This window comes from Notamacropus eugenii, chromosome 2, assembly GCF_028372415.1.
Source record: "Notamacropus eugenii isolate mMacEug1 chromosome 2, mMacEug1.pri_v2, whole genome shotgun sequence".
NCBI lineage: Eukaryota > Metazoa > Chordata > Mammalia > Diprotodontia > Macropodidae > Notamacropus > Notamacropus eugenii.
The window spans coordinates 102,735,472-102,756,248 of NC_092873.1; the positions used below are offsets into that span (position 1 = coordinate 102,735,472).

The window sequence follows — 20,777 nt, forward strand, 5'->3', positions numbered from 1 at the left end:
TAAAGAAGGAATTCCACAGGATCTGCTACATGCAAAACTATAGGAGACTTGACAGTCTGAGGTTTGAAGAATAATCCAGGGGAGGAGGGGAGGGTAAGTATGCAAGCTACCTGCCTGTCTCCTCTTGCTGAAGCTGGTTTTAATTATACTGGTTCAACATATAATTAACACAACTAAGGCTGTCATCCTGATGCTCCAGGGTACTGGAATTCACAAGGGAACGCCTGAATCAAGGCCTCGAGGAGGATCTACCTCCCACACATGACCTTCACACACAGACACACACACACACACAAAGTAGGGGGGGGGCAGGGGTAGGTGAGAACATGTCTATGCTCCTGAGCCATCCTGAAACTGCTATGAAGCACCTTCCGTTGCAAACGTTTAATCAGTAACTTGCAACCCCACTAGCTCCCAACTGTACAGTCCTCAGAGGTGTACAAAGTGAGTGTAAATAACTATTTTTTGTTCTGTCCAGAAATTCTGAGGGTCTTCCCCACCCTGATTCTTTTGTGAAGGCAAACTAGGCCATCTTTTACCTTAGTTCTTATCTAGCCTTTAACTACTGAATGGGTATCACCTCAGACAAACTGAGACCTGGGAAGAACCTTAGCTTAAAAAGTACAAGGTCTTCCACTGCATCCTGGGCCATCAGCCATCATCCTGACCTATGTCTTGCCACTGGACTCCAGTGACTGGAGAAGAGAGTAAGATTGATGACTTTGCACAGGCCTACCTCACTTAAATCCAATTCATTTACAAGTCAAGACATCACCTTCTTGACGTCATTGGTCCTCTTTGAGAACAAAGGATAAACAACCAACAAGTGCTTTCTTTGCAACATCTTTGTAAGGCAGAGAATACAGATTGTTCTTACTTCATAGATTAGGAAACAGGTCCATACTAGTAGACAGTGGCACTGCCGGGACCTGACTTTAGGTTGTTTTACTATGTCCAGTGATCTATATATTACAATAAAGATGAAAAGTCTAAGAGTCCAAACCCAGTTATGCAGCCTATAATGTACCCAGCTTCGTGATCAAGACACTTAATGTCTCTAGCCCCAGTTTTCTCATCTGTCAAATGGAGATAAAATCTACCTTACCTACCTTACAGGCTTGTTATATCAAATGAGATAAGAAAAAGGGCTTTGAAAAGTTAAAAGTGTTTATAGAAAGGTTAGATGTTATTGTTGCTAAGGAGGAGACTTGCTGGACCAGGGCCCCTCCTGGTCCAACAAGAAAAGTCACATCTGAACAGGAAGCTACATCCTTTCCTCTCTTGAACCATGCCCCAGGGGTCAGGAAGGGCAGCCAACCATTCTGTTACTAAAAGAGAAAACTGGGCTACAGGCAAACACTGACTGATGATGGTGATGATGGTGGTAATTGTGGTGATATAGGAAAAATTACTTCCATCGTGAAACCACACCCTCCTTATCTGCAGGACCTCCTGGTGGTTGGAGCCAGACAGCTGAACTAATGAGCAATAAACACCCTGATGGGTATTATTCAATTCTAACCCTTTCCAGGCCAGGAAGACCTGGCACTGCCCCTGCTTCTCCTTTCCTACACAAGAAGGAAAATTTGGGTCCCAGACACTCTTTGCTAAAAACAACCTTTCTCAAGAATGGATCAGTTCTGTTAGAGGGAACAGTTGCTGTGGTAGGTGAGGTATGGGGGGACAACTTACATGCCTAAATCCCTCTTAGGGGATACCATCCTCCTCACCCTACCCTCTCCATCTGAAGGGAAAGCTCAGAGGAACCCTGAAGAGATTTACCCAAGAGCCTTTGGGGGTAATGTAGGCTTCTTTCACTTCTCCAGAGAAGGGGCAGCAAAGATCTGAAGCCCCAGAAACTGAGGATATTCAGTTAGTTAAAAACACACACACACACACACACACACACACACACACACACACACACTCGTACAGAGTTTTGCATTGTACAAAGCAATTTCATAACCTTCAGCCCATTTGATCTTCATGACAACCTCACACAACCATGTGAGGAAACCAGGGATTATAAATAAACTTGTATTTATTTTGTATTTACTTAGTAGATCTGCAGAATGCTTCTAACAGCATGTCAGCTCCTCCAGGACTTCTATATCCCCAGTGTCTAGCACAGTGTCAGGCACATCACTGGTTCTTAATCAATGCTGGTTGATTGCCTGTCAACCAGTCCAAGGCTTATTCCCTCCCTTTGACAGACACACATTTAGGGCTCTTCCCTCTCACCTGTCTTTTGGTCTAGTCTGAGATAAGAGGCCACCATCATTCCTGCTCCTCCCAGGAAAAAGGGAGCTGGGGCTAGGCAGAGACGAGGTGGCCCAGAAATGACCCAGAGGAAGGGAACCTAATTCACTGCCTCACTACTGTTATGTCAGGAAATGAAATCCATCCATCCTTTCATATATGACCCACCCTATAAAAATACAATCACACCCAGAATGGCCACCCTGGGGAAGGCCATAGACTGAAGGAGAGGAAAAGTAGGGAGATGGATGTGATTCCAGGAACCATGCTGGGCCCCCAGATAACAGGCCTCACACATCCTGTTATGTGTCCATCCCCCATTAAGTATGTCACTGATAGTCGCAGACAATGCCCAAGGTCACTAGGAAGCTGGTTGGGGTGGACCATCCCCAGCCAGGTGAAGGGGAGCTCTGGGGAATTGGTCATGGTTATCACAACCACCACTCCTATTCCTGTAGGCCTTTACAGCTTGAAAATTCCTTTCCCTACAACCACACAGGGGTTCCAGAGCACAGGTATTGTTATCCACATTTTACAGATCAGGAAACTGAAGCTCAGAGGTAAAACAACATCCAGAGGCACGCAGCTTACAAATTTATAGGATTTAAGGCTCAAAGGAGCTTAGAAATCTAGTCCCACTCCTTCATTTTACAGATAAAGAAACTGAGGCTCAGAGATGTGATGGAACTTACAGAATTATGGACCACGGAATTAGGGACATTTAACGCCATTGAGTCCAATTCCCTTATTTCACAGACAAGGAAACTGAGGCTGAGAAGTTAAGTGAGTTGCCCAGGGTAAGTTGTCCAGCTAGTAAGTATCTGAGGTAGGATTTGAACTTGGGTCTTCCTGACTCCAAGTCCAGTGCTCTATCCACTTAGCCACCTGGCTGCCCCTAGCTTGCCCAAAACCACACAAGTGATAATGGCTCACATTTATATGGCACTTTGAACAGTTAACAAAGCACTTGCCTCACAATACTGAGGTAATAGTGCAAATACTATCCTTATTTTACTTATGAGGAAACTGAGGTCTAGCAACTTCATCGGGGTCTCTCAGGTAATAAATGTCAAAGACAGGATTTAAACCCAGGTCCCCTGACAGCAAAGCTGGTGCTCTTTCCGTTATACCAAGCAGGAAGCAACATTCAAATACAGGTTATCCAGCTGTTCCTATGACTTCAAGATGCCTCTTGAAAGAGCTCGTGCCCAAATCCAAGTCTTCTCCTTTGGATTTCACCGCCCTTTTTCAGATGGGAAGATCAGCAGGAGTGGTTGTGGGTAGGGGACCGAGGCCAGGCTGGGATTGGAGGGGTCCTCTCTCCACTCTCATTGGTTGTATCTGGGGTTCCTCTATCTTCCATGTCCTCTTCCTCAGGAAGGGTGATTTGCTCAGTTGGAGAGGCAGTGTGATTTAGTGGAGACATCACTGGGCTTGGAATTAGGAGACCTGAGTTCCTATCCTGGCCACATGAAGTTCACTTTATCTCTCTAGGTCTTCACTGCTTTGACTGTACAATGGCAGTGGTAGTGTTGGCTCTGCCACCTTCACAAGGCTATGATGAGAATACTTTGTGAAGCCGAAATTCTTCTAAAAATAGAAACTCTGTCATTATTGGGGGTCAGGCATGGTAGGGAAACTGAGGCACAAAGAGGGACAGGAGATGGTTGTGCTGTCCTGATACTCTCACCCAGGCCTTCAACTGCTTCAACTGGAAATGAGATTTAACAGGATTAGAGCTGGATGAGACCCTAGAGATCTCCTAGTTCATCCTCCCTTCCTCACCCCCCTCACCTTACAGAAGAGGAACTGAGGCTAGAGATGGAAAGTGACTCAAGTCATATAGGCAGGAGCAGAGTCTGTATTTGAACACAGGTCCTGAGTTCAAGCCCACCCCCTACTGCCACTGCAACTTTAACCCTGGTTAAATAGGAATGGCTGCATAAGAGAAATGGCAGGTCAAAGGAAGGACTGGGGCTATTAGAGGGGAAACAGGACCTCTCCCATGCCCACCTTACTATGGCCTCACCCACAGGCCTCTTCAAGCCCTAGCTCCCAAATCAAGCTGTTAGTGCTCTCCACAAATTACTCTGCATTAAATTTATATACATTTTATGATGACTTATTTTTATACATGTTGTTTCCTTCCCTCCCTACTCTTCCCTAAAAGAAGGAATTTCTTTCCATTTTGTCTTTGTATCCCCAGTACCGAGCACAATGCCTGGCACACAATAGGCACTTAATAAATGCTTATTCTAGTGAACTACATACAAGGTCATACAAGCCAACGGAGATTCCCTTTCTCTGTCCAGGGTCCCAGCTGTTGTCCTGTTAGCCAGACTTTAATGGGACAGAGTATCTGGGCAACTTCTGGGTCAGGATCCCTCAAGAAGAGAATAAGAAATGGTCATAGCCCTTAAGACACAACCCAGAGCTGTCTGAGCATCCTGGAATTGCCTAGCCCTCCAGGCCTGAGTGGAGGAGACTTTGCTGATTCCATCCCCTCCCCAGAAAGGAACTCCAACACAAGGGTGACATCATCCACAGAGCCAGGATTTAAAAATAATAATAATAATTAATAAATATGTTAAATAACATTTAAAACAATAAATAGAAAAATAAACTGATAAATAAATCAAAGTACAAAATGCTTTCAAACTGCAACAGAAAAAAAAAAAAGACAGACGAACAGACAGACACCTAATTGAGTAGCTTTTCACAGTTCACAGCTTTGCTCCCTCCTCTCCCAAGGGCCCTCTTCCCAGAAGGCTGGCTCCAGGAGACCCCACGCCCAGCAGTAAGTCTCTTGGTGAACCCCAGCATGCATCAGGGCATGACGCTTCCTGCCCCGGTACCCTCCAGCAAAGCAGCAGCAAACCCTTTAGAGGGGAGAGTTAAGGGAAATGGATCGAGGGACTAGGAGTGGGCACCAATGGCTGAAGTCTCCCTGGATGGAGACTGAAGAGGAAGAGGAGAAGAGGACAGCACTCTGTGCCATGCCGAGTGGGCCTCTCCCTACAGCGGCAGGTCAGTGCTGTTGTGGCGGGTTTTACGGGCAGTGCCATCATCTCGGGGTAGCGCCCTTTGCAGGATAGACATCGCTTCAGTCTTTTTAAGGTCAATCACAGCGTAGGAATCTGACCGGCGGGTGGGGTGGGCAGAGGGCCCTGAAGGATGAGGAGTTGGGGGGCTCTGGTGCTCCTTGGGGTGGTCCTCAGCCCAGCCCTTCAGTTCCACCTGAATGTAGTTCAGCTGTCGTGGTGGTTCCGGGCCTGGCCGGCGGAAGTCAAAGTTAAATACTCGAGGAGACCCCCGGCGGCGGGAGAGCGGCACAGGGAAGTTGATGTGACTTCGGGGGGCAGCCCGAGCATTTATATAGTTCTGGAGCGGTGTCTCATCCTCATCACCACCGTCAGGGTAGCCATTTGAGGAAGGGGTCAGCCCATCCCTGGAGTCCCCATCATCCTCATCTCCTGGCTGCTGAGCCTGGCTCTCCCACACAGGTGGCAGCGAGGGCAGGTTCTCATAGTGCAACAGAGCTGCCCGCCGTTGTGAGAAGCCATTCCAGCTCAGCTCCTCCTGGCTCAGTCTCCAGTTCCCACCACGGGGCAGCCCTCCACCAGTGAGGTTCTCATACGTACACTTGGGCTGGGCTGGACACTCCACTGGGCATTCATTGTTGTTGTTGTGGGCTGGCCCAGCCTGTTGGCCAGGGCAGAGGGGACCCCCACATTCTGACCCAGGACTGCCACGATAACCCTGACACTTCACCACATGACGAAGAGTGGAGCTTGGGTCCAGGACAAACTTCACCTGACCTGGTTGCAAGAACACCTTGGGGTCTCGGCTGTCTAGGACACAGCTTCGAGCCCTCGAAGGGAAGTCTACCCGACCTTCAGGCAAGGGCTGTAGACAGCGCCGGCCCCTTCTGTCATCCTCATTTCCAGGTGTGTTGACGTAGGTATGGGACTGCAAAAAAAAAGTAGATACATAAAAAACCAGGGGAGAGCTGAGAGGGTCAAAGGGGGAAAAGAACTTCTCCAAAGAGAAAGAGACAAGGACTTGACGCACAGTTTCATAAGGATGAGGAACTCACAGATGAAAGAGCTCTCTCCACAAATATAGGTTGGCAATCATCCCCTCTCTGAAAGACTAAAGTCTTAGAGAACTTCCTAGACCTGACCAGGTTCACCCAGCAATATGTGTTGGAGGTGGGACTTAAACCCACATCTTCCTGGTTTCTAGGCAGGCTCTCTATCCACATCATGATGCGTCCAAAATGAGCTCAATAAAAAAGATGAGGGGGGAAAAGCCAGGGGGTAGAGGGATGAATTGGGGTCACAAAGAGAAAGCTGACATCTTCTCCAACTCCCAAACTTGTAATAAAGCCCCATCCCCTCCCCTCTCTTCTCCTCTCACAAGGTTCCCAATAAAAGGAAGCCAAGCTCCCTCAGTGCTTCCTAACCCTGCTCCCACCAATGAACCCAAAGACAGATGTCAGAAGCCTATCAGCACTCACCTGCTCCTCGGGGGCAATAAGGGCATGGGTAGATTCCTCTCCAAGGGAAGAGTGTCGCAAGCTGCCCATTGAGGCGGGACGAGGGGTAGAGTATGGCGGGCCCTCCCCAGGGAAGCTGGGGAAGCCATTGGAGAAGCCAGACACAGTGTAGCCCAGGGCTGGAAGGAGGAAGAGGTCACAGCAAGGTCAGAGTTAAAGGCAACCATGAATCATTTCCTAGACAAGTATCCCTCCCAAAGGAAAGAACCATCATACCCTGCCAGACACTCATCTTCCTCATGCAGGGCTCTGATCAGTGATTACCTACTATTATCTACTAAGCAAAGTTCCAACTCATCTACCCTCCAGGATTTGGTGCCTCTAGACAACCTGAGCTTTACAGCTTATCACTTCCTTCCAAAGTCTATGGTCCAATCAAACTCCACAATACACCTTGAATCTTCCCATTCTCACACCTTTGCTCATGCTTCTCCTACCTACTATGTCTTCCTACCCAAATTTACCCATCAAACACCTCCCCCTACTTTTTAAAGCTCACTCCAAGCCCACCTCCAACACAAAGCCTTTTCCAACTCACCCAGCTCAAAATGATCTCTCTCCTCTTCACTCCTGCACACTCTGGGCACTTTGGGGTGGGTCAGGATCTATGATTATTCTCCATTAACACAGAGAAATTTCAGGGAGGAAACTCCCTATACCAATATCAGTCTGTCATGGTTCTGCAACTTCTAGTTACAGAAAAGCTGCCTGGAGCACTGAGAGGTTGAGTGATTTACTAGCCCAGAAGTATCCCCCCAAAGGTGCAACTCAGATATTCCCAACTCCAAGGCTAGCTCTCCATCCAGTTTGCATCAGGTCATCTCACATAAGAAATGCTTATTAATGGACAAAATGAACAGTCATATCGACATTTACAGGGCACTTTCCTCTCTGTACCTGATTGTGTGTGTGTGTGTGTGTGTGTGTGTGTGTGTGTGTGTGTGTGTGATATACATTCACATATCTTGCCTTTTAGTGAGCTTAGCACAATGCCTCAAACATAGTAGGTACCTAATTAATGTTAATTGATTAACTGATTGAGGGGAGAGCAGGCACATTTCACATTCCATTTGGCTTCCCCAGGCCACAATAATGAACAGCACAGAGGAGGTGCTTAGTAAGTGATAACAACAATAGCCTACATGGGACTTTGTGGTTTCTGATGCACTTCAGGTTTTGGTAAGCTTTTGGTTTTATAATACTTTCCAAAAGGTAAGCAGAAGAGGGTTTATTATTCATATTTTACAGATACAGAAACTGAGACTCATAAAGACTCATAAAGAAAGTCATAAAGACTTGCCAAGGTCACACTGGAAGTGTTAGAGGTGGAATCTGAACCCAGGCCTCTTGGCTCCAAATCCAGTGCTCTTTCCACTAATGACCAAGCACGTGCTTGTTGAATGAGAGGTGAATAAAGATCAGGTGTCCCACCTCTCCAGAAATCCATACCTGGGAGAGATGGCAGCTAAGAGAGATATAGTTGACTGAGACCTAGTTTCAGACAGAAAGGAGGAAGAGGAGTTCTAGGATGCTGGTACCATGGAAATCTATCATCTCTTTCCTGGGTTCCCAGTCATCACAGCACTCTATGTCCTACCCATCCTTAAGGACCAGGCTGCTGGCCTCACATTTATCCTTCCATCTCCCTCCCCAAGGTGTGAGGGGCTGAGGAGGGCCTCACCATTGGCAGCATGGGGGGTCTGGGGCAGGCTGGGGTGGCTGTTTCGGGTGACAATGACTGGCTCTTCCATCACACTGATGCTGTTGCACTGCATGAGATCCTGCAGGAGGTTGAAGAGTTCCTCAGCCCGAGAGCACTTGAATGCAAAGATGCCTATCCAAGGAGGGAAAGAGGGCATGTTACTTGTGGCTCTGTGACTGGGGACATGTCACTTCATTTCCCTAAACCTCAGTTTCTTAATTTGCCAAATGGGAAAATATATGCACTGCCTCAAAGTGTTCTCACAAGGGAAGCACCCTACTGTACCTTCATATGTCAATGTCAAGCCCCTGGGATTCTACTGAGTTGGGAAATATCTCCACTGATGCAGGTAGCATCTCAGCTCTAACTCACAATCTTAGAAAGGTGCCTGAGGCTCAGAAGGATCAGTGAAGGGGCTTGCTTGTGAGGTGGAATTCAAATCCAGGTCTTCTGACTACAAGGCCAATACCTTGTTCTGACCACCACACTGGCCTCTCGTCAATCTTAAAAGCATTCTTTAAATGGGAGCTATCAATGAGGATTCCTTGCTTTCAAGACAGTTCATAGCTGTGGAAGCTGTGACCACTTAGCCAGAGGAGCTGCCACAACACATGCTAAATATGGAGTTCAGTATATTTTCAGTGTAAACCACAGATTCTTAACCTGAGGTTCATGGACAGATTTCAGGGGTACAAGAAAGTACACCTTTATCTTCAGCACCATTTGACTTCCTTTGTAATCATCTATATGTTATTTTATGCATTCAGAAAAGTTATTCTGAGAAGGGGTTCAAAAGTTTCATTAGAGTGCCTAGCAGGGGTAGGAACCCAAATGGCTTGAGGCCACATGTGGCCCTCTAGGTCCTCAAGGGCAGACCTTTGACTAAATCCAATCTTCACAAATCCCCTTAATAAATCCCCTTAACAAAATCAAATCCCCTTAATGAAAGGACTTGTTCTGTAAAACTTGAACTCAGTCAAAATGCCACACCCAAGGACCTACAAGGTCACATATGACCTCAAGGGTGCAGGTTTCCCACCTCTGGAAGGGTCCATGGCACAGAAAAAGTGAAAGACTCCTGATATAGATGATAAGACTACAAACTACTCACATCACAGAAACGTGGCATTTGAATACTGCTCTCCCTTCAAATACCTCAACCAACCCCAAGTCATAGTTACACCCAGTGTTGGAAGCCCAATCAGCCGCCCAAATGAGATCTCACCTCCAAATCATAGCCACAATCACCATCCCAGCCCTCCTAAGGAAAGAGGATACACAAAAACATGATACTGCGTATTTATTTGTTCTGAAGGCTGTACCATTTTCACTGGGGTAGAAGAGTGGGGAAGGAAGAAATACAATCAGACAGGAAAAGTGTACCAAATGATATCTGCCCATACTTTGTGCCCCTGACTTCTTACCCACTGGGCCTAATCAATCAGTTCATCAATAAGCATTTAGTGGGACCCACACAATGTTCTTTCTCCACTATATCAACTGTTTATTAGCTCTGGGAAGCACCATGGCTAGAGGACAAATTGGAAGAGGGAGTAGAAAGGAAAACACCCTATGACCCGAGCGGGCTAGACTCAGCAGCTGGCACCCTCCCTAACTGACTACTTTATCCAGCAGGAGATGTCCTCCCTTCCTGATCCACTCCATCCATGACACAGTCCTGAGAGCTGGAAAAAGCCGTAGAAGCCATCAAGCCAGACTCCCTCATTTTATTTTATTTTGTATCGGAGATATTAGGTTATTAAAATTATGGTGCACAAAAAAACCCAAAAACCGAGGTCTCTGAAGTTTGTAAAAGCCTGGCATTGCCTCCCCTACCAATGCTTTCCTTTATTTGCTGCCCTCGGGCCCTTGGGCTGGGGTCAGTTTGGCCTCTTCCCCATGAGATGACTATGGGGACTCCACCCAGTCCCTACTTCCTCTTTTCAACCAGACTTTCCCTTTTTTGCACTCAGAGTCACTCATTTTATAAATGAAGAAACAGGATGGGAGAAAGAATCTCCAAGATCATACACACACTGAGCAAGAGCTGGGATTTAGGCCTAGGTAATCTAACTCCAGCTCAAGAGTTCTTTCCATCATGCCTTGCTGCCTGGCAAATCCTCCTCCATTTTCCAACGCTACTCAAAGCCCACTAGCTCCTCTGGGAAAAGCTCTCTAGCCGAGAATGATCTCCTCCTTCATCTTAATGCAACTCCTAAAGTACATGGTAAGGGAGCTTAGATCTCCCTCACCCACAGATGCAGTTCTCCCTCTTCCCCTGAGGTATGGAGGCAGCTTGGAATGTGGCTGCTTTTCTCAAGGGGAACTATGGAATGCCTACATAATCACAGCCTGGGACTGGGTCAAGCCACCTCAGGGAGTGAACCAGGCAAAGCCATGGAAACAGCCCAAGGGTGCAAACAAGCTAGTTCATCATTCTCCACGAATCACAAAGGTTCAGTGCACTACAAACGTGGCTGAGGAATAACATCTTGAGTTTCCTTTTGCCAGTGTCTAAAAAGGGGACAATGACAGTAATCATGGCAAAGAGAGGCCCAAGGACAGATGGTGTGGAATGCAGGAACTAGACATATAACTTCATCAGTGAAGGGAATTCAGTGAGGAAGCTCCCCCTTCCAATGGAGATCACCAACTGTTCTGCAAGTTAAGAGTCTTAGAGAGGTGCCAGAGACACAGACAAGTTCAGCAATTTGTCCTGTGTCACACAGCCAATATGTGTCGGAGACACAATGGAAGCCCTTCCAACTTGTGAGATATCACCCCAGCTTACACTGAGCTCACATCACCTCCACATTCCATCAAGTCATAAAGTGGCAATGGAAGAGGTATTAGGACCACAGATTCAGAGCTGGAAGGAACCCTGGAGATCATGTAACTCAACCCCCTTCAGGAGGGGAAACTGAGATCTATAAAGGTGAAGAGAATAGCCCAAGGTCACCCACAGGAAGTGAGTAGCAGAGGCAGAATCTGAACTCTTTTGTTTGCCTTTAGTCTATGGATTCCAGAATTGGTTCTCTTTCCACTGCACCATCCTGCTTCACTTTGTGCAGTCTTTGCACACAACACAATGAACACATTCCCAAACATTCCCCAAAATAATTCTGTGTGCCCTAAAAAATATTTTTAAATGAGGCATCAAACCCCAGACCTACTGTCCTAGCAATACCAGCAGCCTTGCAAAAAAGGGAAATGGGCATGAGCTAATCAAAAGCTGATCTGCCAGAAAAAAAGAAAGCCTCCTCCAGTTTCATCAAGCAGGAGCCCAGCAACTTGTTTTGTTTTGCCTTGTTTTTAACTATTTTGACAGAAAACCCTGAGAAGACTTTTGTAAACTGATACAAAGTGAAGTGAGCAGAACCAGGAGAATATTCTCCGCAGGAAGAATGAAATTGTAACAATGATCAGTGCACAATCTTAGCTACTCTGATCAAGACAATAATCCAAGACAATTCCAAAGGACCTATGAGGAGACCCACCTCCAAAGAGAGAACTAATGACCTCTGAGCATAGAGTGAAGCACACTTTTTTAAAACTTTATCTTTATTATCTTATTTTGTTGGTGTTTTCTTCTGCAACATGGCTAATATGGAAATGCTTTGCATGACCTTATGTCTATAATCAAAATCAAAGTGCCTGATTTTTCAAGGAGGGGGGAGGGGTGAAATTTAGAACTTAAAAAGTTCAAAAAATGATTGTTAAAAATTAGGGTTTTGGTATTTTTTACACATCATTAGGAAATAGTGGAATAAAAATAATCTTTTAAATATTTTGATAACCATTTTTCAATATAAGTGGTTTCCTTTGTAATCCTATGTACTTTATTTTAAAAGCATTTAAAAACATTTTTCTAAGAAGAGTTTCCTAGGCTTCAGCAGTCCACCAAAGGGGTTCATAATACAAAAAAATTGCAATAACGCCATCTCCCGTTAATCCCCTCTCTCTCTCTCCCTTACAACTCTAGTCCCTCACTACTGCTGCTCTCTGCCAAGAGGACACAGGGTAGCCACGGCTCTGACTCACCAGCAGCCCTGACTCCCTCCCTGACCCCATCGTTTCCTTTCACTCAGAGTTACCATATGAACCGAGGTTGCATAACTTCAGAGCCACTGCTTTTCCCACCATACCATACCACTGGCCTCGAATGTTCCTTCTGCCTTTACCATGCTGATATAAGGTAGGGCTTTCACTGAGCCATGTGAAGGTGACCCAATGACAGCACTGCTCTCTATCTCCACACCCCTGTAGGCTATGGCCTACCTCAGCCAGGGTCCCCAGGTCCTGGTCCAGGAGAAGCAGGCCAGTAACATAAATGTGCCCATGCAGCCATGAGAAGAGAGGCTGGTGCTCACCCTGTCCTGTCTGGCAGCGTCGGCCACTCTCAAAGGAGAAGAGGTTGGAGTCGAAGCCATATCGCCGCAGGCAGAGGTAGGGCCACCGCACAGCATCACGCCTGTGGAGGTGCAGCACCAGCTCCCTCTGGGTCAGCTCCATCACCCCAGAGCCCAGCTCCATCCCCTCATCATCCACGTTTATTACCTGAGTGTTAGGGGAAAAATCAAGTGGGAAGAACATGGAAGCAGTCACTGGAGCAAAGGAGGAAGCAATCCTGGGCTAGTAGAAAGAGTCTAAGGACCAATCTTGGGATTTAGAACTGAAAGGGACCTTAGACTATCACAGCACCACAGAGCGTTAGAGCAGGGTGGGACCTTAACATTATTGGAACAGAAATTTAGAGTTGAAGAGACCTCAGAGGCCATCAAGTCCAACTCTCTTACCTTACAAATGGGGAAACTGAGGTTGAGGTTCAGAGATATGAAGTGATTTACCCACAGTCACATAGCTATCAAACAGGAGAGCCAAGACCAAAACCCATGTGTTCTGACTCCATATAGTAGGTGTTCATCCTACTACACCATCACTTGTCAAGAGAACTGAGTTCTACTCCCAGCTAAGACTGACACACTATGTGGCTCTGAGAAAATCATTTCCTCTCTTCAGCCTCAGTTTTCACTTAAAATGAAGAGTCTTAGACTACATTAATAAGAGCGTTGGACTACATTAATTATCTTTAAGGTCTTATCCAACTTTGACCATCTATGGTTTTAGTATGGAATTGTGGTACAATTCCACAAAAGGAAAGAACAGTGGATTTGGAACTAGAAGGGCTGGGTTCAAATCTTAGCTCTTTTATCAATTATCTGCGGAACTCTGGGCCAAACACAACTTCTCTGGGCCTCTGTTTCCTCCCCTGTAATATTAAGAGGCTGGATGAGATTATTTCTAAAGTCTCTTCCAATGACCATATTTTGTGATTCTAGGATCCTAAACCTCAGTCTTCTTCACATGCCCACCCTGGGCATTACCAGGGTGCAGGGTGACAATTCAGAGGGGGAAGAGGGTTAAGAAGGAGGTGAAAACAAAAGCAAAAAGAGGTACTGACTCCTCCCTTCTCCTCCCCAAAGCTGCACTCCTTTGAGACAAGGGCTCTGTCTTCAGATAGGTAGTAAAGCAAGTCCTAACTTCAATGGTCACTAGGAATGGGAATGGGGCTCCTCCTACAGGTAGAAGAGAGTTCTTTGGTTCATATACAAGCTAACAACAGTCACTTCCTCTTGTAGGGCTGAACTGACTCCTCCTGACCAAGCCTTGATTCTGGAGTACCTCTGACCCAAGAGGTTCCCCCAGGAATGGGAAGAGGTAAGCGGAAGTAGGGGGAGGAAGGGTGGTGAGGAAGGTAGGTACCTTGAATTTAGTAGGATGATTGTTTGGTACGCTGTCTCTGTAGAGGCAGCCGAGGCAGCTTCCCATGATGTCAGAACAGCCGGTCAGCCCTTGAAAGAAAATGCAGGGCAGAGACAGTAAGCAGATCATGAGGCAGAGTCCCAGAACATACTGTGCTCGTGGATGAAATCCCAAACAAAACACTGGAGTGGAAATTGGGATTTCCACCCCCTGCACCTCTGCCTCTCTGGTCCAATTCAGCAAGCATCTATTGTGCCAAGTTCTGTGCTACATGCTACGAATACAAAGGCAAAATAAGAAACGGTTTCCGACCTCACAGATATTATTTGTTTGTTTGTTTTTTAAACAGGTTTATGATTTTTATTAGCACAAGGAATTCCCAATGAGAAAACTCCAACTACCAATATAGATCACTACCTCCTCTGAAACTTCCAGAGGGCTCTGAGAGGTAAAGTGACTTGCCAAGAGTCATACAGCCAGAATATGTCAGAGGTAAGGCTCCAGGGCTGGTTCTCTATCTAATGGAGAGAATGCCACCAAGTGGAGAATAAAGTTTTGAAAGTCCACATCCTGTTCTTACTTGTTCATACATATCTGCTTTGTTTTTGTTCATCTTTCTGCCCTATGAGACTTGGGTGCTAGCCCATCCTGCTGCTTCCATGGTCTATCCTGCCCTACAAAACTCAGCTATGGGCTGGCAGAAACTCTCACTAGGCAAACTCAGCTTCTCATTCCTTCCTCAGTTTCCAGAAAGGGAGGATCCAGGTTAAATGTAGCAAATATAAGACCATGTGAACAAGGGAAAGGGATGAAGAGGAGGCAAGGTGGGAGGGGGCTACAAATGCCAGGATCACTTCCATAAAGTCATCCTTGAAATGCTCCGCTAAAAGTGAGATCAGCCTTCAAATTTCTGGTATCATTTTGCCTGGACCTCTTCTCTGCCCTAACAAACTATTCCCTTGTATCCCAATCATTTGCACGTTTCCCTTTCCCTTCCATTAGACAAGAAAGGTCACACAAACACTTCTGCATCTTAAAGATCTTAGGATTTCCAGGACCTAGCACAGTGCTCTACACACACACATACACATACGCATACACACACATGCACACGCACACACACACACACACACACACACACACACACACACACACACACAGCTCAATAAATTTTTAATGGACTGAACTATGATGTAAACCCAAACCCGCAACTAAGCTAGAACGGGTTGAACCAAGAGAATTGACAAATGAGAAACATGAATTCAAAGCTGAGAGATCACTGGCAGATAATAAGTACTGTCTGTATGACTGACATTTCCCTAGTTCCACCCCAAAGTTCTATTTTAACCGGAAAACTTGTGAGCATCAAGTCTCAAGTAAGGTGTTCCTCTCCATCCCCCGTCACATCCCTGTATAGAGTTCTTACCTCACCCAGGCCATTGGGGAGCTAACCACAGGAAGGGGATGGGAAAGGACTCCCACCTTATCCCCACAGTCCTCAGTGGGGCATCATCATGGTAGCCATCTTACAGAGAAGTCACCCAGGCTCCATCTGGGACAGACCCAGAGTTCACCTGGCAAAAGAGACAATGGGACAGCAGGTTCAGTCAGAGACTTTTCATCCCTGGCCCAGAGGTTATGTGCTAAGGAAAACGCTTTGCTCCAAATCTCATTGCTATGAAAACCATCCTTCATTCATGTAACACATTCAACTTATCAAAAAACTTTTACAAGACAGGTAAGGCACAAATTATTATTTGCTTCTTCTGGAGAGAAATTTTCTTTCCATTTACTAGAGCCCTATTAAGGTGCTCCCTTATTGAAGATCTTATAGTGCCTGGGTCCTCTGGCCACAGGACCTATAGTATCTGAATCTCAGAACATGCAAGCCCTAGACATCTATAAGGGGGTGGGGGGGAGATTAAGTATTTATATATAAAGTATTATGTGCCAGGCACTGTGCTTTCTAAAAACATTATCTCATTTGGTCTTCAAAACAACCCTGAGAAGTAGGTCCTATTACTATTCCTACTTTACAATTGAGGAAACTGAGGCAAACAGGCAAAGTTACTTGTCCAAGGTAACATAGCTAGTTTGTGAGACTGGATTTGAACTTGGGTCTTCCTGATTCCAGGAAGAAGTTATCTGAATAGGAGGGAGAGAAAATCACCCCCAAACCGTCAGTCTGCTGAAATTGCACCCTCTTGTTTTATCAGTTTCTCATAAACAGAGCTATAAAGTACACTAAAGATAATTTAATTCAAGTTAGATATAATTTGTAACACTGTTCCAAATGGGAAAATTTGAGATTGGTAATATTGTTTCACATGAGCAAATAATTTTTTCTAGGTCACACAATGACGGTAATGGAGCTGGGATTTGACTTCAGATCTACTCCAAATCAAGTGCTCTTTCCATTACATTACACAATATAAATCATAAGGAAATACTTTGTTTTCTAAATCAATCCAATTCATAACAGTAACAAATATACTTTTAGACTATTTCTGCTCTGAAACAGACCTTGCCTATGCCAAACTGTCTCCCACAATTTCTGGGCAACCTACCTGACACCTCCATGAACCCTTTTGCCCTGCAGAGAGAGAGAGAGATCAGGACTGTTACCTACTGAAACTTGCCAGGCAAGATGATCAAAGGTCCTTTTGAGTGATAATATGATAATAGAAAGAGCACAGGCCAGGGAAACAGGAGCCTGGGGTTTGAGTTCTTGCCCTTACTAGCTGTATAGACTTTAGGCAAGTTACTTTTTTTCTCTAGGCCTCAGTTTCTGCCTTTGTTGAGATGAGTTGAAGGCCTTCCAACTTTAACATTCTACGTTTCATATTCTAACACTTTAAGTTCTAAAGTTCCTTTTAGCCCTATAATTTTATGTTGTTTTCTGGCATTCCATGTTCTAAGGTACCTTTTAGCTCCATCTTTCCATCTCCAACATTACAAGTTCTGTGTTCTAACATTCTGTGTTCTGCTGACAATCCTAACAGTTCTGTGCTCCAATGTTCTTTGGCTAAAGGTGTCAATTATGTCCGTGGCCACAACCAAGTAAAATGTAATTAGGAAACATTTAGCAAAATAAATAAAATTATTTTTAAAAAAATCCACAGATATCATTACATTTTAAAATTTGATTTAGTAGGTAGCCCATAGGGATCCTTATCAATGGTTCAGTGGCCCCCTTTCTGTTTGAGTTTGACATTACTGTTTTAAGGTACATTCCAGTCCTAGCATTATATTGCCTTATGGTCTAACATTCTATGTTTTGAGGTCTCTTCCAGCTCTGCCATTCTATATTTGTTCTAACATTCTAGGTTCTCAGTTCCTTTCCAGCTCTGCCATTCTTGGTCCGTTCTAACAGTCTAGGTTCTCAGTTCCCTTCCAGCTCTACCATTCTTGGTCCGTTCTAACAGTCTATGTTCTCAGGTCCCTTCCAGCTCTGCCAATCTTGGTCCGTTCTAACAGTCTAGGTTCTCAGGTCCCTTCCAGCTCTGCCATTCTTGGTCCATTCTAACAGTCTAGGTTCTCAGGTCCCTTCCAGCTCTGCCATTCTTGGTCCATTCTAACAGTCTAGGTTCTCAGGTCCCTTCCAGCTCTGCTATTCTAGGTCCGTTCTAACATTCTAGGTTCTCAGGTCCCTCCCAGCTCTGCCATTCTAGGTCTGTTCTGACATTCTAGGTTCTCAGGTCCCTCCCAGCTCTGCCATTCTAGGTCCGTTCTAACATTCTAGGTTCTCAGGTCCCTCCCAGCTCTGCCATTCTTGGTCCGTTCTAACAGTCTAGGTTCTCAGTTCCCTTCCAGCTCTACCATTCTTGGTCCGTTCTAACAGTCTATGTTCTCAGGTCCCTTCCAGCTCTGCCAATCTTGGTCCGTTCTAACATTCTAGGTTCTCAGGTCCCTCCCAGCTCTGCCATTCTAGGTCTGTTCTAACATTCTAGGTTCTCAGGTCCCTCCCAGCTCTGCCATTCTAGGTCTGTTCTGACATTCTAGGTTCTCAGGTCCCTCCCAGCTCTGCCATTCTAGGTCTGTTCTGACATTCTAGGTTCTCAGGTCCCTCCCAGCTCTGCCATTCTAGGTCTGTTCTGACATTCTAGGTTCTCAGGTCCCTCCCAGCTCTGCCATTCACCTAGGTCTGTTCTAACATTCTGTGATTTAAGGCCCCTCCCGCCCTGACAACCCTTGCTCTGCTCCATCCTCAGGCTGGCTCCGAGGCCCCTCCAGTCTCCAAGCCTCCCGGCCCCTTCCCTGGCAGGGAAGCGATTCAGCTCCGAGACCTGAAGAATGGAGAAGGCCGGCCCGCTGGACGCCGGTCCTTGCGCTCACCCTGCTCAGGCCAAGCCGGGCTGGGAGATCCCGGGGAGGGGGAGGGGTGGGGGTCCTCCGTGGAGGAGGGGGGCGGGGGTGTGCCGCCCCAGCCCTCGGGGCTGCCCTCAGGGATGCCTGCAAGGACGGGCGGGGGGCGGGGACGGGTCCCTCCCCCCTCCGCGGTCTCGGAGCCCAGGCCCGGCTCCTCCACAACTCAAGGCCGAGGGCAGCTCCCCGAGGGCGGAGAGGAAGAGGAGGAGGGGGCGGCCCGGGCCCGGCGCGCCCCGGACTCACATCGCCCCGCCGTCCAGGCGGAGCCAGGGGCCCCACTCCCGGCTCCTGGGTCGGGTCGGGTCGGCTCCGGTTCCAGCGCCGGCCCCAGAGCGGAGGCCTCCCCGCCCCGCCCTGCTCCGCCTCTCCCCTCCCCTCCCTTCGCAGCTGCAGCCGCCGCCGCCGCCGCCGCCGCCGCCGCTGCCGCAGCCTCCGGGGTCAGAGGTCGCCCTGACCGTACCAACGAGACGCGAGCAGCAGGCCCAGGGCGCAGAGAGCAGAGCGTAGTCTGGAAGGTCTCCCTCTAGAGGACGTGGCTGCTGCTGCAAGGAGCGAAGACGCAAGGGGCCGCCAGAGGGCGCTCGAGGCTGAGCCAATCAGCATTCATTAACAAAGGCATAATAACTATCCGTATAATGTCTTAAGGCTGGTGAAATGCTTTACACATATGACTTTATAATCACAGCAGAGCAAGGGCTGTCAGGGCAGGAGAGGACCTCACACCATATTCACAACAACCCCGGAACAGAGCAGTGCCATTATTATTCCCATTTTACAAAGAAGAAAAATGAGGCAAAGGGGAAGTGACTTGCCTAGGGTCACAAAGATGGGGAGGCACTGAGGGTTGGGGGGAGGGGCATAGGAAATACCCGGGAAAGGCCCCCTGCTGGCATTTGATATGAGTCTTAAAGGAAGCCAGGAGGCAAAGGGAAGCATCCCAGGCGTGTGGGAAATCAATGATTAGCTATAGGGATGGAGTGTAGGATGAGAAGAAAGTTAAAGTATGCCAGTGTTGAGGTCAGAGTTGGGACAGCTGGTTCAGATTTGAAAGGGTTCACTTAGACCTTCTCTGTAGCCATTGGGAGCTTTATTGACGCAAAAGCAGCAGAGTCTGAGATTAACAAAGAGCTAAACAAAGGCAGTGATACAGGAAAAGAACCAGACTTATATAGAGAAGAAGTTATATAGCCTGTAGGATGGTGATGTAATTTTTAGGGTTTCTAATGCGGGTTAGAGATTTAGGGACAGGATGAGGAAGATGGATGACACAAGATAAGGGAGACAGGAGAAATTTTATGATCCAGGATGGGGGAAGACAAGGAATTTTATAGTCCAGGATAAGTGGGAAGTTTTATGGTATTTCAAGATAAGGGTGAATGGGAACAGATTTAGTGAAGACTTCTCAGGAATATGGAGTCTTCTCTCTGGAGTGGAAGAGACCTTGGGCCCAGGTTTCCCTTCCTCCAGAGTCAGGTGATTTCCATATAAGGCTATGTGTTGCTTTAGGATCAATGATTGGATATGACTCACTAACTCCTCAATACCTAATTTGCATATGCGCAGGCAGTCTGCAGTCCTCACACAGGTCCACCTGATTTGCATAAGTTCTCAATGCCCAATTTGTATGAGTTGTCAATGCATCATTTGCATATATTATCAATGCCTAATTTGCATATAATGATGTGTATTTTCACAGGCTTTGTAACGTCCAGGAGTGGGAAATTTGAACTGGGTTTCAAAAGGGATTGGTTAGATTTCGTGCCTAGAATGTAAGACCTTACTTCTCAGCCAATGAGAATAATAGTCAGTGGTGGGAGGGGAATTTTCACGTCAGCATCTATATAAATTTGCCATTCTGCTTCTGTAAGGCTCCTTCCTACTCCTGCTTTACTGATGAAGGTACCTCCTGGTTTCTCACAAGAACGGAATAAAGGAGATTTTTCTGTTTTTACCTTGAGATGCCTCTGAGTCGTCAATTTGAGTAAAGGGGTTCGTGCTTTCCCACACACACAAGGGGAAGAGACTTTAGGATGCCCTCAAACTTAGGAGCGGCCTCTCAAAGTACTGAAAACTCAACCCTTAATATTAACCCTTAGGCCACCTTTGTATCCATATCACCAGCATTGC

The 20,777-nt window shown here is 46.6% G+C and overlaps 1 protein-coding gene across 12 annotated transcripts; it reads right to left on the reverse strand.

Annotated features, from left to right (window-relative positions):
- Window positions 1–4,814: 4,814 nt before the first annotated feature.
- On the reverse strand, window positions 4,815–19,015 carry FRS3 (fibroblast growth factor receptor substrate 3). 12 transcript variants are annotated; one of them, XM_072642076.1, is made up of 8 exons: window positions 18,894–19,015; window positions 16,850–16,875; window positions 15,765–15,856; window positions 14,283–14,371; window positions 12,890–13,076; window positions 8,499–8,651; window positions 6,779–6,936; window positions 4,815–6,228 (listed from the first exon to the last, which is right to left on the reverse strand). In XM_072642076.1, exons 4-8 carry the CDS (start codon window positions 14,346–14,348, stop codon window positions 5,275–5,277), a joined length of 1,518 nt encoding a protein of 505 aa, XP_072498177.1. In that variant the 5' UTR covers window positions 14,349–14,371; window positions 15,765–15,856; window positions 16,850–16,875; window positions 18,894–19,015; the 3' UTR covers window positions 4,815–5,274. The 12 variants fall into 12 exon arrangements, with proteins under 12 accessions (XP_072498177.1, XP_072498170.1, XP_072498174.1 ...); XM_072642069.1 differs by having other exon boundaries at window positions 14,283–15,856; window positions 18,618–19,010; XM_072642073.1 differs by lacking the exon at window positions 16,850–16,875 and having other exon boundaries at window positions 15,709–15,856; window positions 18,894–19,009.
- Window positions 19,016–20,777: the final 1,762 nt, after the last annotated feature.